We start from the raw sequence: 24,021 nt of genomic DNA, 5'->3' as shown, positions 1-24,021 counted from the left end.
TGGATTCCTTGGATGTCTTTCTCTTGTCTTATTGCCCTGGCTAGGACTTCCAGTATTATATTGAAAAGCAATGGTGAGAGTGGACATCCTTGTCTTGTTCCAGATCTTAATGGAATTGCTTTCAGCTTTTCACCATTGAGAATGATACTTGCTGTTGGCTTGTCATAGATGGCCTTTATGATGTTGAGGTATGTTCCTTGTATCCCAAGAATTTCAAGGGCTTTTATCATGAATGGGTGTTGCACTTTGTCGAAAGCTTTCTCAGCATCTATTGATATTATCATATGGTTTTTATATTTCTTTTTGTTGATGTGTTGGATAACGTTGATTGATTTTCGGATGTTAAACCATCCTTGTGCCCCTGGAATGAATCCAACTTGGTCGTGGTGAATTATCTTATGGATACATTGTTGGATTCTGATAGCTAAAATTTTCATAACGTTATTTCTTTAGCGACCTGTTCTTACATGGTGAGGACATCCAAAGAATATGAAGTTATGAAAAAAATACATGTCCATACTTTTATTTTAAAAAGCCACACTTTTAAATTAACTTTCATGTGAAAACTAAAATATATATGGCTAATAAAGGGAGAATGATCAAAACAAGAGAGGGAGTATATTCTTACATAAGGGGCTTTGGTGATGGTGCACGGGTGAATTCGTGGTAGGAATTTTTTACAGGGACTGCATCTGAGCAGAGAAAGCAAACATTGTACAAAAAGGAAGAATGATATATATATATATATATATATATATAATATATATATAGTATATATAAAGTAAAATAATTTTTTATAAAAAATAAAATAACAGACATCAAAAAAATAATGTAATAAAACTTTTTGAAGGAAGAGGCTTAAATGGGGGATTTTTTTTCCTTTCCTCCCACTCAATTGCTGTACAGTAGGCTTAAAGAATTATTTGTGCATTTTTCTTGTGTGTTACTATTATTACATATTAAAAATACTCTTCCTTCTAATTGCAATTTAAAAATCCCTACACACATTTTAGGTTAAAGAGTTTTATCTTCATTTTAACATGTATCGTTGCTTATAATAACTTTTGATAAAAAGAACTTTAAGATTACTATGTTCTTCTAAACATTAAATCAGAGTGTTATATAGAGAATTTTTCCTATATAGTTGAGATAATTTCTTGGGACGATTTTCTAGCTCATTCATATTTGTCACACCTGAATGAGATGCAATGAGAAATAAAAAATATAAAATTACAGCTTTTCTGTATATCGACTTAGGAAGCTGTTTGAACACAAAATAACCACTTGTACTAGGATCTCAGTATTGACATCAGAAATAGAAAAAAAAATGATAAGGGAGAAAATCTCCGATTGTTCAACATACCACTCCATTCACTGATAGCAGCTGGTCTCCTCTTTTGAGGCCTCCATGTCTTTCAGCCACCCCTCCAGGAATGATGCGAGAGATATAAATGGGGGAATTTTGCTCTTTTCCTCCCATCACGTTAAAACCAAGGCCTTCATCAGTCTTTGGCAGTTCGACTACCCGAGGGTGGGAGTGGCCTTCGCTAGCTGCAAAAGCTGCAACTGTTGCCTGAAAGAAAAGATGGTCATGGAAAAATAAATAAATAAATCATGGAAAATAAGACTAATCACAGGCTTTGCAGTGGGTAGATCAGGTAATTCCTCATATTTTTATAGCATTCTCCTGTGAAAGAAAGAACACAGAAGGGAGGGGCGTTCTTCATATAGCTGTCATATATGATTCTTTTCTCTGTAAAGCTCAGCCAGCTATTTCCAGTTTTCTAGAGCATATCCATTATGAGAAAAAAATGTCTCTTCTTTATAAAAATCTCTCCCAATTACCTCCTTTAGCATTTCCTCCTGTTCTTGGAATCCAATTAGCTTTGGCACATATACTACCTACATATGGTACATATACTATAATTATTAAGCACATATGTTGACTGTGTGCACCTTAAGAGGCAGAGATTGTAACTTAGACCCCTTTATATGACATAGTCTAACTCTCCGCTTGCACATAAATGTGCGTAAATATTTGTTCATACTGAGGATATTTGTATGTGTAAATACACATTGGATGAGTACATATATAATTTTCCTATTGTGAGTACACCAACTTAGACAATTTTGTTCATGTTTAAAAATTGAACTTGAATTTTTTTTAATTTGAGGATATCTAAAAGAACAACAGCTAAAATAAAATGATAGATTCAAACAGATTAATAGTACTTCACATTAATATTCCATATTATTGTAGGATTTTATCTTATCAGGCACAGGTTTTTTTTTTTTCCCCTCTACTTTACATTACTATTTCAACTACTATAGCAATGTAGGCAAAATGAGCAGCCTATGGTTTTATACCTATATGTATAAAATACCACTTCACATAGGTATAGCTTTATTTTAAAATTCATATATTTATAAAAGGATGTTGAAGGAAACAACTTACCATTACTTCCCACCCCCAAGGAAACAAAATAACAGCATTTAAGTCACTTTTATCCAGGAAAGATTCTCTGCCTGCTTTTTATTTTCTGCTTCCATTAACCTGCCTTAACCACAGTTGATTAGATACTTACTATAAAGTGATTTAGTCAACACTGTGAAAATATTGATTCCCAAGTACTATATATTCTTTTCCACACACAGTATTATCACATCAATTTAGCATTATGCTATTGTCTGCATTTAGTGAAAGATAGTGAATGATATGGAAATAATGGCTGGTTTTTAGCTGCATGCATTTGCTCATGCAAACCTTGTGTCATGCATAGAGTTTAATGGCTGACATGGATGCAATGCAGACAGCCCAGAAACAACCAGAAAATATTGTGCTATTGCAACATTATGCTGCTATCCTGCTGTTCTACATGAATAAGAAATGAGAATGGTAAAACACTACATAATTCACTTTCCCCTTAATTAAACCATGTAGGGATCATTTTTCTGTGTGTGTTCCACTTCAGTACAAGCAAAGCATGATGTAATGATAATAATACCCTCTTTTTGTCTGGGTTAAAAAAAATGTACAAATCTACAGTGTTCAGTTACAGAATGAAAATAAAATATCAGGAGAGAAACCAAATAAGAGGTGATGTAACACAAAAGAACTAAATGGAAAATTCTAATTATTTTCACCAGTTCTTATTTCTTATCCATCATTAGAAAGAGAAAAGCTTTTAAAAAGCAACTTGCATATCTATTAGAACATCTCTGTATTTGTACAATAAGAACTGCATCGGTGATTTTAGTTCAAAAAGATTGTCTCCTAATGGTCTATTTTATAGATAATTTTATGATCCTATTGCTGCAACATTTTCATAAGTAGGGTCTCTGCAATCCCTGGGTTTGAATTGTGAAAGAGCAAGTGTGGTCGCTACCACAAAAAGTGACAGGGCTGTCCTCTAGAGGTCAAGGTCACATTCTTCCAGCAAGCTACCCACTGCTTTGCTGATTACATGGAAGAACCCTACACCAGTGGGTAGCAGATGAGTTCTTTTCATGTCTCATTCAAATATTTAGAATTATCTTATGCAAATAAATATTCATGCACTGAATAGGGAACAGGTCCTTTAGGATCAGAGGAACGTATAAGAAAACCATGGGAAATTTCAAACAATGAACCAGTAGATTTGCTTGTGCCAAATGGACATTTAGTGAGTTGAATGAAATCATTCTCCTTTCTTAAGCTACAGAAGCAGCAGAAACGTTTAATTTTCCATTAGGATTTTTACCTGGGAAGTAGTACTGGTTCTAGACTCTGGGCTGCCACTGATGTCTAAATTCTCTTACAGTGTACACACGAGAATACCTGAAACACACACGCGCACAATCAATTACTAGATCACTGGGGTCAAGTATATTTTTAAAGTTACTCAAGGCTTACCTTTGCTGTGGCCCTGGCACGGAATTCGGGGCAGCCATTGACAGTTATGGTTTCATGCATATACTGATACACCTAAAATGTTCACATAAAAAAAAAAAAAGAAAGTGTAAGGCCATTAGGAAAATCAATTCTTTCATTGAAGATAAGGCATGAAATTTTCATTATAAAATGAAAGTTCTCTATCATAAGATGAAATAAGTTGGAATCAATTATCCTGATAATTGGAATCCAAAATCCCTCCTACTTCAGGGAATGAGAGAAAGATATGAGAGTTGGGCCAGAGAAGGCAACCATTTTTACTTAAAAATTTGGAGGTTTTTTTTTTTTTTTTTTTTTTTGGCTATTCAAAAACTCCTCTTTTACATTTGGTTTAAAAAACTCTACTTTGTCTGTAAAAATTTTTACCATTATATATAAGCCCCATTTCTCAAATGTGTCATTAAAATGTTGTGGTTACTTCCTGAGTCAGGCTAACACTTGCAAAATAATTTTCTCAATTACTATTCCACAATACTGGGTTACAATATCTTTCTCCAGCATGCTGGAATGTATTTTGTTGTTCATATTTGTATTCATAAATGTAGATATATAGAAACATATTCAGGAGCAAAGGTAAGTAAAGTGAGAGATTATTTAAAGTGGTAACAAAGAGCAATAGAGCAACTATGGTTCAGTTTAATATTAATATTCAAGTTAATATTTAGATGAAATAGAAAAGATGCAGTTAAGTCTGCACCCAGAATGATATAGAAAGCACTGAGGTTTGGGGACTATCAAATCTAAATTTGAGTTTTAGAATAAAATTGGGGCACTCTAAGAACTCTGTTTTACCATTTCTATACTTTGACTTTCGTTTTGCCAATCTGAAAAATGGATAAGGAATATTTCTTCAATTTGGTTGTTGTTTTATTTGAAATAATGCTTTTAAGGCACTCGCTCTGAATAACACTCCTTAAACTGTGGATATCATTACTAATTTATTTTTTAATTATTATTATTATTAATGACTTATTACTCTTTTACATCCTTGTTTTTTCACAATATAGGATTTCTCCCTTGAGAAATACAGCTTTTCCATCACCAAAGCACCCATAGTCTTCCACCATAGTCTTAATCATGATTTTAGACACAACTATAGAAATTATTATAACATATTTGAAGGGATGTTTTCCTTCTAAACTGCCAGGGATGAGATTACAAACATTCCCTTCTAAACTGTCAGTGATAAAATAAATTGCTTCATTTTAAATAAACTGAAATATGAAGAATAGTTCCCAATAGATAATTTAAAGATCTTTTCCCAAAAAATAGCAAGGTTAAATATATTGGGCTACATGTTCCTTTTAATGATTTAAATAATAAAGTTGTAAATATCAAGTGCATAATGCACAGAGGTAAAAGTCTATTTTGTATCTGTTGTAATGTTTTTTGGAGAGTTTATGTATTAGTCATTTCAATAAAAGATGAAATAGGAATATAGCAATAAACCAGCTCCTTTTTCATGTATAAATCAAATATGTATAATTCAAAATTTGATTTATTCATCCATTCAGTGATCATTCATTGTATATCTGAGGCTAATCTCTTCCCAGCATTTTTTAGCTCACTCATCATTTCTCAAATACATTTGGTTGATTCCCCACAAATGCTGAATAATTTTCCCAGCTGACGTGTTTAGGGGAGAAAATACACAAACTGGTTTGACAAGAAAGGTAGAAGCACCATTTTGATTCTACCTTTTAGTCTTATACCTTCACTAAACAACTGAGGTATTTAATTTCAGTGGGAAATCTAAAAGGGGAAGGAAAATAAATGTGGGATCTGTTAGTACAAATTCTCCAGGTTATCAGAATAGCTGCTGACATGTCTCCATGTTATTGCCATGAAAGTATGCCATTTTGTTTCACAAACGCATTTTACTTACTTGCTCTTCTGCTCATTTAAGTGGATTTATCTCCACCCTCTGCTCAAATCTAACCCCTTTGTTCAACCTTAACTCATCATCTCCTGCTCAGAGAATGGCATTAATGTTTAAATCAGGTATCCCCATCACCAAACACTACTGCATTTTAGTTATTATTGTCATGTACATACTTGATCATGTCCCCACTGTACCTTTGCCTGTATGTTGCCCATTAGAATAAATGTTCCAAAGTCATAAATGCCTGCTAGAAACAAGGCAGTGAAAATAATGCAGAACGGTTTAGCTAGTAAATTTAAAAAAGCTTTGAGTTCAAAACCAGACCCTGATGACTCTGTCTTTTGCTCTTACAGTTTTATTGTCTTAAATATTTTAGTATTATTTAAAAATTCCAGTGTGAGGTAGACCCTATATTAGCTCACCTTGCTTAACCCCATTTTCAATACCCTCTTTTCACCATTGCCTGGTCACGTGACCAGATTCTGTTCAATGAAAATTGGCTGGAATTAGATGAAAGGCTTCTGGGAAAGTGCTGCTCTTTTGGAGCAAGTACACACATACTGCTCAGCAATAAAACAGAACAAACTAATTATACATGTAGAAATGTGAATGAATCTCAGATGCATGTGTGCCCTGAAGTGAAGGAAGCCAGACTCTGTAAATATTTCATTTATAGGACATTCTCGAAAAGGGAAAGCAATAGACTACAGATCAAAAGTTACCCAAAACTGGAAGTAGTGGTGAGTTGACCACAAGACATGAGGGAAGGTGGGGAAAAAGAGTGTTGGAACTGCTCTATATTTTGATAGTGGTAAGGGCTATATAATTGTGTGTGATCATTAAAAGCCCCAAAAGGGGTAATATTACCCAGTGTAAATTATACTTTAATAAATTCAACTTTAAATCAAGCAGAAAATGCTTTTCATGGAAAAGCAGGAAATGTTAAGAGATGGAAGTATTCAGAAAGTTAATAGTGTTCTGGAAGCTGAAATTATGGTGTTTGAAATACATAGATATACATTTATTTATGAAAGTGTTTAATATAACAAAAAGATGACAATAGCCATATTCCTCAATGTTTCTAAAAGTGGAAAGTGACAGGTATACCTTAATGGATGACAAGATCTTTTTCAAACATAGGATGTTCTATAGATTTCAGGTACTTTGTTATGGATAGACTGGCTACTAGATTGTCAACAGAATTACAATTAGGATTAAACAAACCCTTCTGTGTCAGTGACTAGAAAAAATAAAAAGAACTTTCAGCAACATAGTGAAAATTGAAAATGACATTAAACCAAGTTACTTCAAGAGGGAAAATAGTGGAAAGACATATAATCAGAATTATTAGAGCAAATGAGTGAGAAACAAAGACCAAATGGAAAAATGATATGATCCAAATCCTACCACATTATAGTGTTCGTTAAAGCTTGTTAAATATGACTTTTATCAAAAAAAGAAAGAATGTACTTTAAAAAAAAAAACCTAAGTATATATTAATAAGACTGAAAGCTGTATCTATACTATCTATAATTTTTTATTTAATTTCTTGATATTTCAAATTTGGAAACACAGATGAATGGAAGAAAGAAAAATATTTTAAGTGGCATCTGACTTTAAAATATTAAAACATTTCTTATTATTAAAATTAAATATTGAATCCTTCATATCCTTTTGTAGTTATAGGTCACCTGGGAAATTAGACAACATTCACAATATTAAACCACAATGTATTTATCATAATATAATGAAAATAAGTCAGGTTTCAGAAAGCTGATTTTAGACAAGAAATGGCATATAAAATGAATTAGGGGCTCTAAATTTACTTCTATGTAGTGGAGCAGGGTCCCATGCATACAGAAATTGAGTGTCTTGATGTGAATGTGCATACTGAGCTTGATTGACTGCAATGCAATAAATGGAGCTTAAGTAACTGAAAAGGTGGCCTACTAATTTTAGGAGTTTTTGCGGAAATATTTCCTTACCAATTGAAAACTGGTTAAACAATTAAAGAAAAGATATTCAAAAAACATATCTAATTTTTGCCTTGAGTTTTCTCTAGCCATAAGTAAATTTTATTTATTTGAAGTTGTTGCTCTCCACCTATGTATATATCCTATGTAGTCCCCAGTGCTTTCATAACTGTAGAAAAGTTCTATTTAACATTGCTGTGTTGGAATTCCCATAACGGAATTTAGGGTATGAAATTCAATGTCTAGAACCAACCACTTTTTGAAAAAAAAAAAAAAAAGTGGCACACACCGGTTACACTTCTTATCTGCTCTAATAAGAACATCAAGACTCAAGTCAGTCCTGTGAAAATTAAAGAAGGATACAATTTCCAAGGCAATGTCTTTTTCTACACCTTTCTATGGCCATTAATTTCGACAAAAATATGCTACCAATTGGACAAGAAAAATAATGACATGTATAAGAAGGAAAAGGGCAGCTCGATTAAACTAAAATGATTTGTGGAGGTGGGTTCAGTCATTTAAACAGATGTTTGATGGTACTATTGGTAAAATCTATATGGCACTGCCTTTCCTTCCAAGAATGAGTCATGAACTTAAAGAGGAAGCATTCCTCCTTGGTTCTGTCACAACTGTATGGCGGCATATTCTTTATGTCCTCAACTCTGGACTAGGAAAACAAATGACTTCTGGCAGCTTTTTACCATAAAGAACACAAAAGACCTTCTTTCAGGCAGTTGACTTCATTACCATTATTTTTTTCAACCCTGTTGATGCAGTATATAGCAAATGCCTTTGATTAGACAATAGTCCCTTTTAGCACTGAAGAAGAAACCTCAGTTGATAGTCATGGATACAACTATTATTTCCAAGAAATAAAATCAACCTTAGGACTGGGGCCTCCTTGGTGGTGCAAGGGGTAAGTCGCAGCACTCTGAAGCCACTGCAGCACTACATGAGTTGGATCCCTGGCCGGCCAGGGAGCTGGCCCACACAATGCAACAGACCTCTCCTTTCTTGCCCACTACTCCCCTCAGCAGTGTATTTCTGTAAATCTGCCTGTTCTACAGCCCATTCTGTCTTTGGTGAATCCTCTCACCCCTACACCTCTGGTCTGTACCCCAGTTCTTGTATACATAAATAAATAATTTTTTTAAAAAATCACCCTTAGTACAGAGCCTCCTACCTCAACTGTATCCTGACAAGATGCATCTGGCAACCAAGTTATCAATAGAAAGTCATTATTTATAATTAAGAACAACCCCAAATCACTGAACTTGAAGACTGAAAATAAATATGATATTTTCAGACTCTCCCTGCCATGTTAGCCTTTGCACAGCGGTTTGCTCTTCTCCCAGGAAAAGAATTCTTCTGCTTGTGAGTTTGGCCAGCATCCAGGAACTGTATCAAGCTATGGCCTTACTAGTGGTACCAATTTAGTAACTGAAAGGTTGGTAGCTCTGAGACACACCTCTTTCTGAATCCGCATCATAAAAATCTTATGCAGATGTTGGCTGAGTGGAGAAGATGTAACTGGTGCTCTCATTTTATATTCCACCTCTTAGGCCACACCAGACATTTCAGATTCAGACTGTACAACAGAGAATTCACTTAGATGTCTAGGGCTAAGCTTCATTCTCCAATGTATATTCTACCAGAGAGGATCTGGGCTCTGTCCACTAGAATAACAAAGTAGTAATTTGTTTCCTGTTTGTTTATGTTTCTTTCACCTGGCTTCCTTGTTTTGCAACTCCCTGAGAAGGAAGGATGGACGGCAGAAGAGGATTTGCAGACTCTGGACCACCAACTATGCTACCAATAACACTGAAACTTGAAGTGCACATCTCATAGTATATATGATGTGTATTTCCACATTCAACCATGATCCAGTCTTTATGTGCAGTATTTCAAGGAAAGGCTGAGTTGAAGTGGTTCATAATTTGTGACCAATCTCATGTCCTAAAGATGAGGATCTTTTTAGACAAAGTGATCCCTTTAAATATTTATGCAACTGCCTAACTATGTGACAAAGGAATTGGAACTTTTTTCTTAAATGCTGTTTACTAGTTAAGTCTAATGAGAAGGGCACATTAAGAAACTTCTCCAGAACTCTACCTCTTAAGTAATGTGGAAGAGATGAGAAACCTCTCAAGAATGGCATTCTGGGATCATTTAAAAAAGAAAATGAATGCCCCCTTGTGCTTGACAGTAGATGGCACATCCTTTAATTTGTTTTTATTTCTGCAAGAACTCAGTAGGGAAGCATCAGGACAATTTGTATATTATGTAACACAGTCCTCAGAATCTCTATTAGTTTTGAAATTTCCAGAAAATATTTTGTATCACTTATTTTAAACAAAATAAAATGACTATGCCATATACTTAATTTTCCAAAGGGAACAGGAAATACTTTGTTCAGTTTTATGGTTTCACAACTAATTACTCTGCTTTTATGTAATACAATAATTAGTTGTGAAGCTATAAAACTGAAGAATGTCTATAAATTAAAAAACTATGCCATTAACCATTAATTTCTCTACTTTTTAAATAATTGGTTTCTATTTTTCATGCATTCTTAACACATATGACTTTCAAAAGGTGGTACAAATTAAATACTTGTATACAAATCATTTAATAATTGCAAAGAAAGAATGAAAGCTCGAAATAAACAGAGCATTTCTACAGGGTCCACATGGCAGATGACCAAGCCACCAGGGAGAAATCTCTTTCCTTATGGTTGTCTAAAAAAGAATTCCCTGAAGGCAATTGTTCCCATCCTGTCCTTGTTACACAGCCAGAGTCCCCTGTGACAGGAAATGCCTAAGCAAAATTTTGGGAAGTTGTCATTTCCAATTAGTTTAGCAGCAGTCAAAAAGACTGGATTACCTCTATTTGCTTATTTTGGAAAAATTCAAAAAATATTTGGAACTTAAAATATGTCTCTATTTACTGATTGGATTAAGATAATGTATAATCTCAGAAGGAACCCAAAGTGCTAGAATATTGACTCAGCATTGCTGAAAGTTATTAGGGTGTTTAATAGTTTGCAAGTGTTATAAAATCATATTCCACTTCCAAAAATACATTTTTATCAGGAAAATGAATTAATCAGTTTGGATAAATTTCTAGTATGTTATCACTGTAATATGAGTCATAGCAACTCATCAAATGAACACGAAAGAAATAATTCAACTCAGTTATTGAGAACCAACCTGTCTTTTGTTGGTTGAATTAAAATCTTTATAGCTAATAATAAAGCTTCCAGAGGTGCAGTAAAAATACAGGATGCTCAATTCAATTGGATTTTCAGATAAACAATGAATACATTTTTATTTTAAGTATATCTCACACAGCATTTGTGACATCATAAATGGATTATGTTTGGAAAGGAGACTAATGTATTTTGGCAGGCAAGAGAGAAGAGTAGTGAATACAATTAAAAAGTAAACGGAATAGGATTTGGTGAACTAGGCCCTGATGAGCAAAGAGAAGTCCAGTGTGGTGGCATGAGCAGGGATGCAGGACAATGAAGTTAACTTTGGATAATGTTGTTTGAATAGTTGTGTAACAGGGTGGTCCCCAGGAAAGGGGGAGGTTCCCTTCTCCACCCAAGGGAGGGTGGAGCTGAGCAGGGAAGAGAGAAGCTGCAGAAGAGACTGAGGAAGGAAGCAGGATGGAGCCAGGAGACCTGGAGGAGGTGCATGGAGCCTAGAGACACGTGAAGAAACTGCGCTTGTCTTTTGGTCGTAGACTGGGTGACACAGATGTGGGTGAGACCTGTGGGGAGGTGACCATGGCAGCTTTTATCTTGATGTTGATTTTGCTCTTTTCCTTTGGGGCTTGTCTGGTTGTTTCTGACCCTTTTCTGTGGGTCCCCACTGGAAGATGCTTTAGACTTGTGGCAAGCTTTGGGGCCTTGCTCTGTGCCATTCCCATATGGATGGACTTTTACCCACGAGGGGACGGGTAACTTTGGGTGCTTCATTTAGAAACTAGACTCTTTGCCTTTCCTGTATTGTTTCCTAGTTTTATTAAAGTTCCTTCCCATTAAAGTCTCATGTTTTTTGTTGATGCGGCGGATGGCAGAACCCATTTAGAATAAGCAGGTTTGCGGGGTTTGGGCTGCCCCTCTCCCTGTTCTATAACAGATGCAATCTCCAAGACATATTTTGTATTTTTTTTGTATTTTTTTTTTTATAGAGGCATGTTTTTTCTTTCTTTCTTTCTTTGTTTATACATGCACTGGGTACAGTCAGAAGCGCGGGAGGGTGAGAGAATTCACCAGAGCCAGAGCGGGGAGCAGAGCAGGCAGAAGGACCGAAGTACACTGCTGAGGGGAGCAGCGGGCGGCAGGAGAGGTCTGCGTGCCATGTGGGACCCTCCTCCGGTGGCCGGGGAGCAGCCGGGGATTGAACCGGCGCCGCAGAGGCCGCGGGCAGCTTCGCAACCCAGCGCTCAACCGCTGCGTCACCGGGGAGGCCCGACCAAGAAATATTTTGTAGACAGCTAGTAATGTAGTTCTGAAGATCAGAGGAAGCATACAAACTACACTCTTCTCAGTGAGTTTTTTCCATCTCATCTTTTCTCTTATATTCCAGATATTAAGTACAACTTTGGTCCTGGAACTAGGTTTGGGTCTGTATAATTAACCTCACAAAATGCATGTTATGACTAGAAAATGATCACTAAGTTCTGGTTTATAATCCAAGTTCTTAAACATGTGCAGATATGATAAAAGAAAGAGGGGGGGAAGAAGATATTTTTAAAACTGTTGACTTAAAATCAACTTCTGATAGTTTTTTTTTTTAAAGATTTATTATTTATACAAGAACTGGAGTACAGGTCAGAGGCACGGGAGGGGAGAGAATTTACCGGAAAGAGTGGGGAGCAGAACAGGCAGACAGACCAAAGACACTGCTGAGGGGAGCAGCGGACGGGGCAGGGGAGGTCTGCCACACCATGTGGGTTTCTCCCTGGCTGGCCGGGAATCGAACACGCGCTGCAGAAGCTGCAGACAGCTTCACAGCACAGCGCTCAACCCGCTGCGCCACCGGGGAGGCCCTGATAAGAGTTGTTTTTGCAAGTTTATTTATTCCGGACTAAATATGCTTAGAAATAATGATTTTGTTGTCCATTTTTTTTGTAGATTAAAAAGGCAATTAAAGTCAAGCAAACACACACAATTAAACATACTTTGTTTATGAAGGTAGGGCCGAAAATGTTCTAAGTTTAGTTCTACAAAAAGGCAATCAATGTGTCCTTTCAAAGATAAGACAGAGAACATAATCCCCCCTCACATAAGAGAGAAAACATAATCCTCACAGCACACAAACAAACACTGTTACAAATGACAGATACTGTTTGGCTTGAATTATCCATATTGCCCAAAGCTGGTTCTCTTCTACTGTGATGAGTTGTTTACTTATATGCCTTGAAGACTGTGAAGGTTCAGTTACTCAAAAAGGAGAGAAAGGATACTGATAATCCCAGAGGTGGTACATTTTGAAAAGGAAACTATATGGATGTGTCCCATCAGATGCAGTATCTTGGCATATTCCTCTGAACGCAATCATGTAAATTTAAAACTCTTTTTTCTTGCAATGAAGCAAAGGGTACAACAGATATCTCTAGTCCTCACCCCATCCTTTATCATTCTGATCGTGGGAGCCAGGTTCATGGTGAAACTCAAGCATAAACTGTCAAGACTTTCAAGGAACACGTGATCTTATGCGACTACTAATATCTCTTCAATATCCTGATTTTAATTCTTTTGGATGAGTATCCAAAAGTGGGTACTTCTACTTTCAATTTTTGGAGAAACAACCATACTGTTTTCCATAGCAGCTGTGTCAGTTTGCATCTCCCACCAACAGTTAGGTAAGAGCTCCAGTTCCCCACATCCTCACCAACACATGTAGTCTTTTGTTTATGCTAAGTGAAATAGTAAGTCACAGAAAGGAAAATATGCATGATTCCACTAACTTTAGATAAGGTATCTAAAATAATCAATTAGTAGAATCAAAGAATAAAATTATTTTCACTTACGTTTTGGGGAATGGGAAGTTATAAGGACAATGGACAGAACGTTTCAGCTAAGCAAAATGAATAAATTCAAAGATCTGCTTTACAATACTGTACCTACAGCCATCAACACTATATTGTACACTTAAAAATTTGTTAAGAGCATATATCTCATATTAAGTGTTTTTACCACACAGCATTTTTAAAATAGGATAAAGACATTGCTTGTGCACAGCAACTGGAAATTCTTTTTAAAAGCTATCTGATGAAAGGGTTGTTTTTTTGGAACACATTAAAATACTCCTTTGAGGAAAGGGAAGGAGCAAACATTCACTTAAAACTTAAAATATATCTAAAGTTTTGTTTTGCAAAAACCCCAGTTGCATTCTCACAAAAATCTCACAATTTATGAATAAAAAGATTTGTTGAAATATTTACATAGATCTTTCATTATATTTATCTTTATAAATGTCAAGAGACAAAATTGCACACACAAATTTAAGGGCATAATAGAAATAGCCAACTGAATCTATTTCTATGTTGAAACCAAATCAGCTTTGGACATAAAGCTCAAGATGACATGGCAAATCAATTTCAAGAGTCAATTCACAAGGCTTGACCTCTCTGCTCTAATTGTAACCCTACTGCTCCAAATATCCTCTTTCCACCTTGAATCTGCTTAACTTTTTCTAAAATTTGGCTCCATAACAAGACCAGGAAAAAAATAAGTGAAAGAATCACTTTATTACTGCAACAAAACACAGTAAAAAAAAAATAAATAATAATGGGGCTGTTTACATTTCATCTCAGGATGAGGCATTGGAAATTTTTGTTTTGAAGAAAGATTTTTTTTTTTTTTTTTTTGGCCAGGAAGTAGGCATGTGTTTTCATTAGGGATATTGTTGGAAGATCCCTACAAAGAAAAAACATCTGCATCATTATCACTACTGTCAGAAAAATTCTCTGGCATGCAAAGCAGTGAATGCCACTTGTCTTAGGCAGCAGAGATGCTAACTCATTAAAACGCCCAGACCTGAAAATGAACTAAACTTCATTTAACTTTTGGAAGTGATATGCCAGGTTTAATTATAGAATGTACGAAGAAAGACACCAAAATGCAACATTTTTATGTGAAAATATTTCATAAGACATTTTCTCTCTGAAAGGAAAAAGTAGGTCAGTTTTATCAATGTGGAAGATGATTTGAATCTGAACTCATTATTAACCTGTCCTTAGGCTTCACAAAAATTTGCCTTTGTGTTTCCATATCCTTGAAATTAAATCCTATGAAAATCTAAGTTTGGAATGGGGGTGGAGAAGCTCAGAAAGTTTTAATTGGGTTGAAGTGTTTCCTTACTACCGACCCTCAATCAGGTAATAGCTGTCATCACAGATTTATGCAAAGTCTAACTCTCGGTCACTGATCATTCATGCCACATTACCCAGTATTAAAGGAAAACAACTATCTTCTCCATGCCTGCTTCAAAATCTATAGAGTCCTTCCTTTTATATAGTCTCTTGCCTATTTAAAAACATTTTTAAAAACCTTTACTTAAAGAATAAAATTGGATAGTCACTTTTTTCCTTTATAAAGTGAATTATATTGGTAGCTTTGTTTCATAAAATTAAAGAAATTCTACACTGATATGACCAATGACATACAAAATTATTTATGTATCAATATTCAGATTTTTTTTTAAATGAGTGACCAATGTGCTAACAACACTAGGGATGCCCATTTACATAACATTGATCTCTTTTTTGTTATCTTACTTGAAGAAAGTAAGAAATCAAGACCACAGCCTAATGACTGAGCAATGGAGAGGAGTACTAGCTGTATGAAATCAAGAACATCTTCATAGAAACTGAAAGGTTCTTCTGGCAGCTGTCATATTAGATCATGATGTAGTATGATCACAAACATGGTCAGGATTCAGGGTACCAAAACGATTCACTCTTAGACTGCAAGCTGACCCTGAGATTTTAAACAAGCTCCCAAGCTCAAGTTTTTAAGAAATGTGAAAAGAGGAGCTGCCCATTGGCTCTGATATAAAAGGTTTAAATCCTTTTATATCTCTACTCTGAACAGGGAGATGACAAGAAGTTCCTTCCTCAAAATAAGAGGAAATACAGCCTTCCAAGAGAGTAGAAAATGTTGATATTATAAATTGGTTGAATCCCAGAGTCATGGTACACGTCAGGAATGTTAGTTTACCCATATGCACTGTAAGTCGTAAATTCAATTTTATAATGATCATGAACCAGGAAACCAGGCAAAAGGAGGTAAGATATCAGAGGATCTTAAGGTGGGATTTACACTGCTAAAAAAAAAGGGGGGGGAAGGGAGATGGGAAAGAATAATGAATCTTTGTGTTTTGAAATTATATATAATAGAAACCAATACATGTTTCTCTTAGGGAGACATAGTCTTTAAAGACCAAATTTAATAATGATGGAAATTTCTCTCCCTTTTTCCCCTCCCTTTTAATTATTATACATAAATTTAACTTAGAGTTATTAAGTAGATGCAAAACTTTGGGAAAGGAAATAATCAGCCAGACTACTCTATCAAGAGTAGTAGATACTTGATTGCATTTGAATATGGTTCAATTAGATTGCTAAGTAACTGACTTAGAATTCCTTTTGAAATCTATGATAGCATTTTTCTGACTCTTCATTACTCTCTTCTTAATATTGTTTCTGTTTTCTTATCCAGTCAGTGTGGCTACTAATATAAATAATGTTTTCAGTTTCAAGTATTTTTTAGTTTAAATTCTGATTCTGTTCTTTTAGTTAGCAAGGATTCAGATGGAAATAACAAAAGATAAAAATAAAATGGCTTAACGCAGATGGTTCCTAAACATGGCTCCTTGATGGAATCACCTGGTGACCTTAAAATGCACTGATGTCTGGCCCCCACCCAACATTCTGATCAAATTACAGTGAGGTGTGAACTGGCATTGCCTTTTTTTTTTTTTAATTCTCCAGCTGTATCTCATGTGTAGCAAATTTGGGGAACCGCTGGCTCAAACACTGAGAAGAGCTAATAACCAGAAAGTCCAAGGGAAGACCAGTCTAGACAATGGGTTCAGGGACTTAAGCTTGCCATCACCACTCTAGATTTTACTCCTTTGGATTGTTCAGAACAGCAGTTTTGTCTTGGGGGGCTTGTTCTCACAGTTCTCAAAAGGCTGTGCCAAAACTTACATCCAGACAGGACAAAAGAAAAAGTTACTTGTTTCCATGTCTATTTTTAATACCTGTGATAGCTATCATAGAAACTCATTATTGAACTTCCAAACCATGCCACATTGGTGAGATGGGGGTCCCCCAACATACTAAGCTAGTTACTCACCAGGAGAATGAGATACTGGCACTGCCTTAGATTAAACCAACACTTCCTTGAGTCATACTGCAGGCAAGCAGGGAGAGAAGAGAATGTAGACACCTAACAAAACCATATTTCTACCAGTTAGAAGAGGCAAAGAGGTCGCTTGGTAGGAAAGTTGGAGTATCTACTTTTCTTTTTCCCAATGTTCTACTCCATAACCTACTGTCTACCTGGAGAGGTTTTCTTTAATACAAATACTTCTATTTTTCTCTTACATCCCTCTCTTACTTCAAACATGATGCTCCATAAAAATGAGAAATCACAAATACATTAGGACTCAGAGTTCATTAGGAATAACAACTGGAGACAATTAGATTCTTAAAGTAACGTGGATGGAGCTGGAAGGGATTATGGTAAGCGAAATAAGTTAGAAGGACAAATATAAGATGGTGCCACTTATATGTGGAATACAGAGAAAGCAAACAAAGGGTCAGGAGAAAGATAAAATTTGTAAGATGACCACGGATCTGAGGCATACAGCAGGAGAGGGGGAGGACTAGGGTCAAAACAGGGGAGGGAAGAGCACAGGGAACTGTGGTGATGGATGATAGGTGATGTGGTGGGGGGAGAACAATGCGGACTATACCTGAGGGGAGAAATCAAAGACAGTTCAAAAATTAACAATGACGGAAGGGAAAAATGTACTTAAAAAAATGAAATACAACATCAAAAAGCCTGTTTCCTTTTTGTTAAGGTCTTAATGGAACAAATTTCAAATCTTTTCCATTCACACTCTGATAGTATTTGCAACCCAAACCTTTCAGACCCAGAAATGTGTAAAAAAATGTTTCTGTTACTTGTGTTTTATATTGCTACTTTAATGTATTAGTATTTCAATTTTTGCTTAAGTATACTTCAGATTTACAGAGCACACAAAAATACATATCCCTGAAGGATAGCAGAGCAAAGGAGAGGCTGGAAGTTGCTATTTTAAGCCTCCCAGAGTGAAATAATGAATGGTTAGCAACTTGACTGCACCTTAGTAGCATTTCTTCTCTGGGATAAAGCTGCAGTTGTCTCCCGTGCTAGGGTAATAGTAATTATGGAAGTCCATCTACCTAGGACCAAGATAATCATTCACCAAGGTCTTCCAACATGTCAGTGTTTGCACACAATGCCCTGCCAGTAAGAGAGGAAAGAAGCTGATAGAAGGCATGCGTTTCTTTAGAGCTGTGAGTTATCTATCTTTAGGTATAATCGAGGTTAAAATTCCTAGTAGCTAATCAATTCAGAAACCAGAAAGTGGCCAGTGTCTTATTCAAATGTGTCTTGACAAGACTGACATGCTACCTGCCCAGCTGTTCAACAAACCCACTGCTAAGATTTAATGATGATGGGAAAAGTACACGACCTATTGGGTATGATCACTGGGGGCCAGTTTCTGCCCCAGAGCTGCTTTCACAAGGTCCCTGGATAGGCTATAATCATGATCAGGTAGTAGGACATGGTCATACTTGGGGAAAACCTAGCACCAGTGTTGTCATCCAGTGTCAAAAAGCAGACCTCTTGCTCTCAGCTGCTTTGCACTTGACACTTGAGGAAAACAGGTAAGGAAGTAATACCCAGTGTAAACAAACACAGTTGTCTGCAAGATGCTATTAGGTGAAGCACAAGAAGAAGGTAAAGTGGCATGAGTATTAATATAGGTAAATAAAAGGCACTGCCAAATTTAAATCAAGGTATCTTAACCGCTGCCTCCAACCCTCACTCCCTAACATCATGTAGTTCCAGAGAAAAATAAGCAGAAGTCTAGGGAGTTCAAGGGAAGGCTTCATGGGGACTTACTTTAATATTTAACATGTGTATGTTTTCTCATCATAAATTAATAAAGAGAACATTGCAATCTGAATTAGAGGATTTCTCAGTGAAGGGAGTTCTGTAGTCTCCAGCACATGTTTGTTGCTTCTACTAAATTCAGACTACTTGTGTGGATTGTTTACCTGGCTGGATGTGGGGGTATCTTCAAGCAACTTGGGTAAATCTTGGCTAAGATTCCAGAGGTTCAGAATGGAAACCACATCCTCTGATACCCTCTGTTTTATTATTTTATTTTGGTCACGTCTCACAGGTACTTTGAATTGTCATATGCTAAAATTCTAAAACTATTGGGAATAGTATCACTGACTAACATATTTTCGAAGATTCTAAGTAGTAGACAATGATAAAATAATCCACGTATTTTCAGAAATTTAAATGACCTTATAGCTACTAGAAGCATAACGAGGTGAAATACACTTAATTTATTTATGCTTTATTTATTTATTTATTTGCAACTTATCTTCTCAGTCTAAGAGAAGGTCACACTTGAATGCTTTCCAATCTGGCCTTGGCTACGATGAGTAGGTAGACATGAGTTACATAACTGTGTTACATGTAACCCCATCATACAAAATAGAAAATTGTAGAATAAAATACTTTCAGTAAGTATTTCTGATGAATTTTGGAGAATTCATGAATTCTGGAGAGGAATTCAAGAAGAATGGAGAGAAGATGATTGAAAAGATGGGAACTCATTTTCTAGGAAGAAAGAACATGGAAATATTTAAAGTGTGGAGAAGAAAGTTGCTGGTTGCAAGGTCCAGGAACTTCTGCTTATTCTTAAAATGATTTGGGGTCTCTCTTACAGTCTCAAAGCACACAGTATTGTCCCTTTGTGGTAAATATACAAAAGGACAAACAAGGGCCTCCCCGGTGGCAGCCTCGGCATAGCCCGTTTGATCGATCCCAGGCTGCTGGGCGAGTGTCCCACATGGCTCACAGACCTCTCCTGCAGCCCGCTGCTCCCCTCAGCAGTGTACTTCGTCAGTCTGCCTGCTCTGCTCTCCCCTCTGGCTCTGGTGAATTCTCTCACCCTCCCGTGATTCTGACTGTATCCAGTGCGTGTATAAATAAATAAATATTTTTTTTTTTAAAAAGTACAAACAATATGTTATGGGAAAGCCAATCTCATACTTCACACAATTGATGCCTCTATGCATAGGAGAAAATGTTGGCCCTTCCTCAAGACACACCATCTGCCTGGAAATTGTAGTAATAAATATCCAAATTCAATACAACCACAAAAATGAATGGTGGCTCTAAAGGGTGCAGCTGCAAATCTTACTTGTTACCTTTGAGAAGACCCAGGTGTATTACTCATGTAAGTATACGCTCTTCAGTATGAAGAAAGATGAATCCTGCTGGTTCTCATGACCAGAACTTACATTACATGCAAGTCCTGAACAGAAATCGGGAACACAGCAAACACAGAAGACTGAAGAACTGTTCCAGAGATGCACTAAATTACAACTACTACCACAAACACCTCCTGAGTGTTTGCACCATTGTCTATGCCTTACCGTGAAATCACACACCAGAAAAACAAAAGTCTCATAGCTAGATATTAGGAGTAGGAGCAAAGTTGCCAAGCCAAAACTATGGCCAGACTATGGATAGTGAAGCCTTGTACTTTACTAAGATCCCCTGCAGCAGTTACCTGCAAATTGAAAATTAGTGTCATTTGCCTAGGGAACAAATATTTTTTTTGCATTCAGAAGTATATTCACATTCACAAATTGGAGGTCTAACATGTGAAAACTATTAATGTGATATGGTTGCATTATTTTTAGCTGCAAATAAGGATTCTAAGGAATTACTCACACACTTAAAGAAAGGTCAATGAAACATTCTGCTATAAATGGAAAAACATTCACATAGAAATGATCTAAGCCCTCAGGCCATTACTGCTACATTAAAAACAAAAACAGAAAACCAGCAGGATCACAGATATTAAGGAATTTTAGGCTGAGACAGTGAGGGGGAAATGCATCCATCTTATTCAGCTTATTTTCCTCTTTCAGACACAGAAGATAAAGGCAATGAGATGAGAGAAGGTGAAGAGACTATGTCAATGGTTACTCTGTTTTTAGAGGCCAAATCAAAGGGAAAATAATACAGAATAACAGGCCACAGGAAATGTCCCTCTGAGTTAGCATACAACATACAATTAATTTATTTCCTAAATAACTTGCTACATTAAAATAAAATTATGTATATTGATAGCCTCTCTGGTGGTGCAAAGGGTTGGAATGCATCCTGGTGAAGCTATCTGCAGCCACTGCAGCACGAGTTCCATCCTTGGCCAGTTTGCTAATCACATGGCGCAGCAGATCTCTCCTGACTCACCCGCTGCTCCGCTCATTAGTGTATTGCAGTCAATCTGCCTGTTCTGTTCCCCACTCTGTCTCTGGTGAATCCTCTCACCCCGACATTTCTAGCCTGTACCTTGGTTCTTGTATGCAAAAATAAATAAATCTTTTAAAAAATAAAATAAAATTATGTATATTGGAATGCAGTGTCTGAAATGATGTCTATTTTTTTTAAGATTTATTTATTTATTTGTTTGTTTGTTTGTTTGTTTGTTTATTTATACAAGAACTAGAGACAGGCCAGAAGCCTGGGAGAGTGAGAGAATTCACCAGAGACAGAGCGGGGAACAGAACAGGCAGATGGACCAAAGACACTGCTGAAGAGAGCAGCGGGGGAGGCAGGAGAGGTCTGCCATGCCATGTGGGTTGCTCCTTGGCCGGTGGGGAATCCAACCAGCGCTGCAGAGGCTGCAGACAGCTTCGCAGCATGGCGCTCAACCCATTGTGCCACCGGAGAGGCCCTGAAATGATGTCTTTAAAAGGTTATTTCTCATTAGCAAAGCAAGTCAACAAGTTTAATTACAATGCAACAGTTTTTAAATCCAATTAAATAGTCTTATATATTCAAATCAGTCATTGTATTGAGAAAACTCTCCTTTTTCATTTTGGCTGTCAATATGTACATTAATACCAAATACACTCAAATATAGTTCAAGAAGCATGTTTTCTCAAGTCATAAACAGCTGTCTTAAAAGAAAATCAATATTTATAAATATCTGAACATTTGGCATGGAATCAACAAAAGTCAGATAGATGACTAACTTGCGAATATTTTGCTTGTATGTATGGTCATGTTTAATTATTGTATCTATTGTAAAACATCTTTCCAAAGTAAGTATTTGGTGGTCAAAAACCTTTTGGAACTTCATAATAAATGAACAAATATAAATCTTTTTACCACTAGGTATTCAATAAGAGGAAAACATTATTTTATCTTTTACAGAATGGAAATATTTTGTGAAATATTATCCCATAGTCAATATTTAATTTTCTTATTATTCAATCATTGTAACTATTTAGCTAGCAAAATAATGTTTTGAGATTTTTAAAAAAATTCCACCTTAACAGAATCCAGCTTTCATTAAATAAAAATTCAAGTTGTGGAAACTTATTTGTATAGCCACATATTTGAGTTTATGGAAATTTCAACCTATCTTTACATAATTGCAACAATATTCATTTTAATTTGTTTTTATTTTTAACACCATGATGATTAAATACATATTTTATTTATTTTATTTTTTTAAATTGGTTTGTGACTTAATACTGAATTCTTTTTTTTTTTTTTAATTTATTTATACAAGCACTGGGTACAGTCAGAAGCGCGGGGTGGGGGGGTGAGAGAATTCACCAGAGCCAGAGAGGAGAGCAGAGCAGGCAGACTGACGAAGTACACTGCTGAGGGGAGCAGCAGGCAGTAGGAGAGGTTGGCGCGCCATGTGGGACCCTCCTCTCGTGGCTGGGAAGCAGCCAGGGATCGAACTGGCACTGCAGAGGCTGCGGGCAGCTTCGCAACCCAGCGCTCAAGCACTGCGCCACCGGGGAGGCCCTAAATCGATATTTTAAATGGACTCTTTATTAGCCAAGTTTATCCTTTCTAAGATTAAAATCTGAATACCAAGTGTGATTCAGAAATTCTATTACTTTCAGTCTTTAAGCCACAGAGATCTTGAAAATTCTTTCCTTGGCTATAATAATGTGCCAAAATTAATTAAGGCAAATGAAGATTCTAAATAAATCTCTTCCTCTTAAGTATTGTTTGAGTAATTGCTTATGCTTGACAAGGTATTTTGCATGAGATATCAACAATGTGATTTGAATCACACTTACAATTACAAATTCTTCAACCACAGTAATTAATAAATTATTGTGCACTCATGGGACTACCTTGAAACTTTCAGAATATTTATTATTGAGAAGTTTAGTTGAACTATTATGGTGTCATCATAATTTCCTAAGACCTTAAATTTCTTCCAACTTCATTATTTGACTACCGTAGTACTATAATTTTATTGAAATCTAAATAACACAAATCTTTGTGAGATCAGAATGAAAGACGTATTTCATATTCTACTTAGGAAGGTTTTATTTACTTAGCTAATGTCTAATGATTCTACTCCTCTTAATGTCCTGTAGCAGCTGGTTAGTCTCTGCATCTGGGAAGACTCAGAAGTAACTGGTGTCCCATTCGTGAAGAAGTTGAATGATTTCCAAAGAAATTTTAGAATGTGGTTATAATTCACTTCCTAAAATAAGGAATCAAAAATATCTGCAGTCTGAGCAAGTGGTCATAGAGGAAATTTAATAGAACATACTTTCACCAGAAACCCAAGGAGTTAGGGTTTTTATTATACCATAAAATTTTTTTTTTGTCATTATATTGCCAGGAACCTCCCCCCATACTGAAACCCTGTGGGCTTATATTTCTCAGAATAGTTAGCACTGAGTATTCTTTAGAAGGATATGTGTGGCACTGTTATCCTTGTGTCACCTCCTGCCTGTTGTTATTCCCAAGTAGGTAGTACTTGAAAACTGTTTAAGAAGGTGTGTAAAGAAAACAATAACACAGAAATCAGTGAAAAAGCAATTGCTTATGTTATTGGTGTTCTGGAAAAACTAATTTCCCTCTCGTTTCTTGA

General features: G+C 36.0%; 1 protein-coding gene across 1 annotated transcript in view; it reads right to left on the bottom strand.

The window, feature by feature from the left end:
- LIN7A (lin-7 homolog A, crumbs cell polarity complex component) overlaps nt 1–24,021 on the bottom strand; it is a gene marked incomplete at its 5' end in the record, with an annotated part of 101,377 nt that overhangs the window by 33,035 nt on the left and 44,321 nt on the right. The window contains 2 exons of the mRNA XM_084255009.1: nt 1,364–1,573; nt 3,893–3,964. Of these exons, the coding sequence (XP_084111135.1) occupies nt 1,364–1,573; nt 3,893–3,964 (282 nt within the window). The remainder of the gene's footprint in view (nt 1–1,363; nt 1,574–3,892; nt 3,965–24,021) is intronic.

The sequence above is a fragment of the Talpa europaea genome, assembly GCF_964194135.1.
Source record: "Talpa europaea genome assembly, chromosome: 15".
NCBI classification, from domain to species: Eukaryota; Metazoa; Chordata; class Mammalia; order Eulipotyphla; family Talpidae; genus Talpa; species Talpa europaea.
Note: the sequence above shows the minus strand (reverse complement) of the source record. Positions and strands in the feature narration are given on the sequence as shown.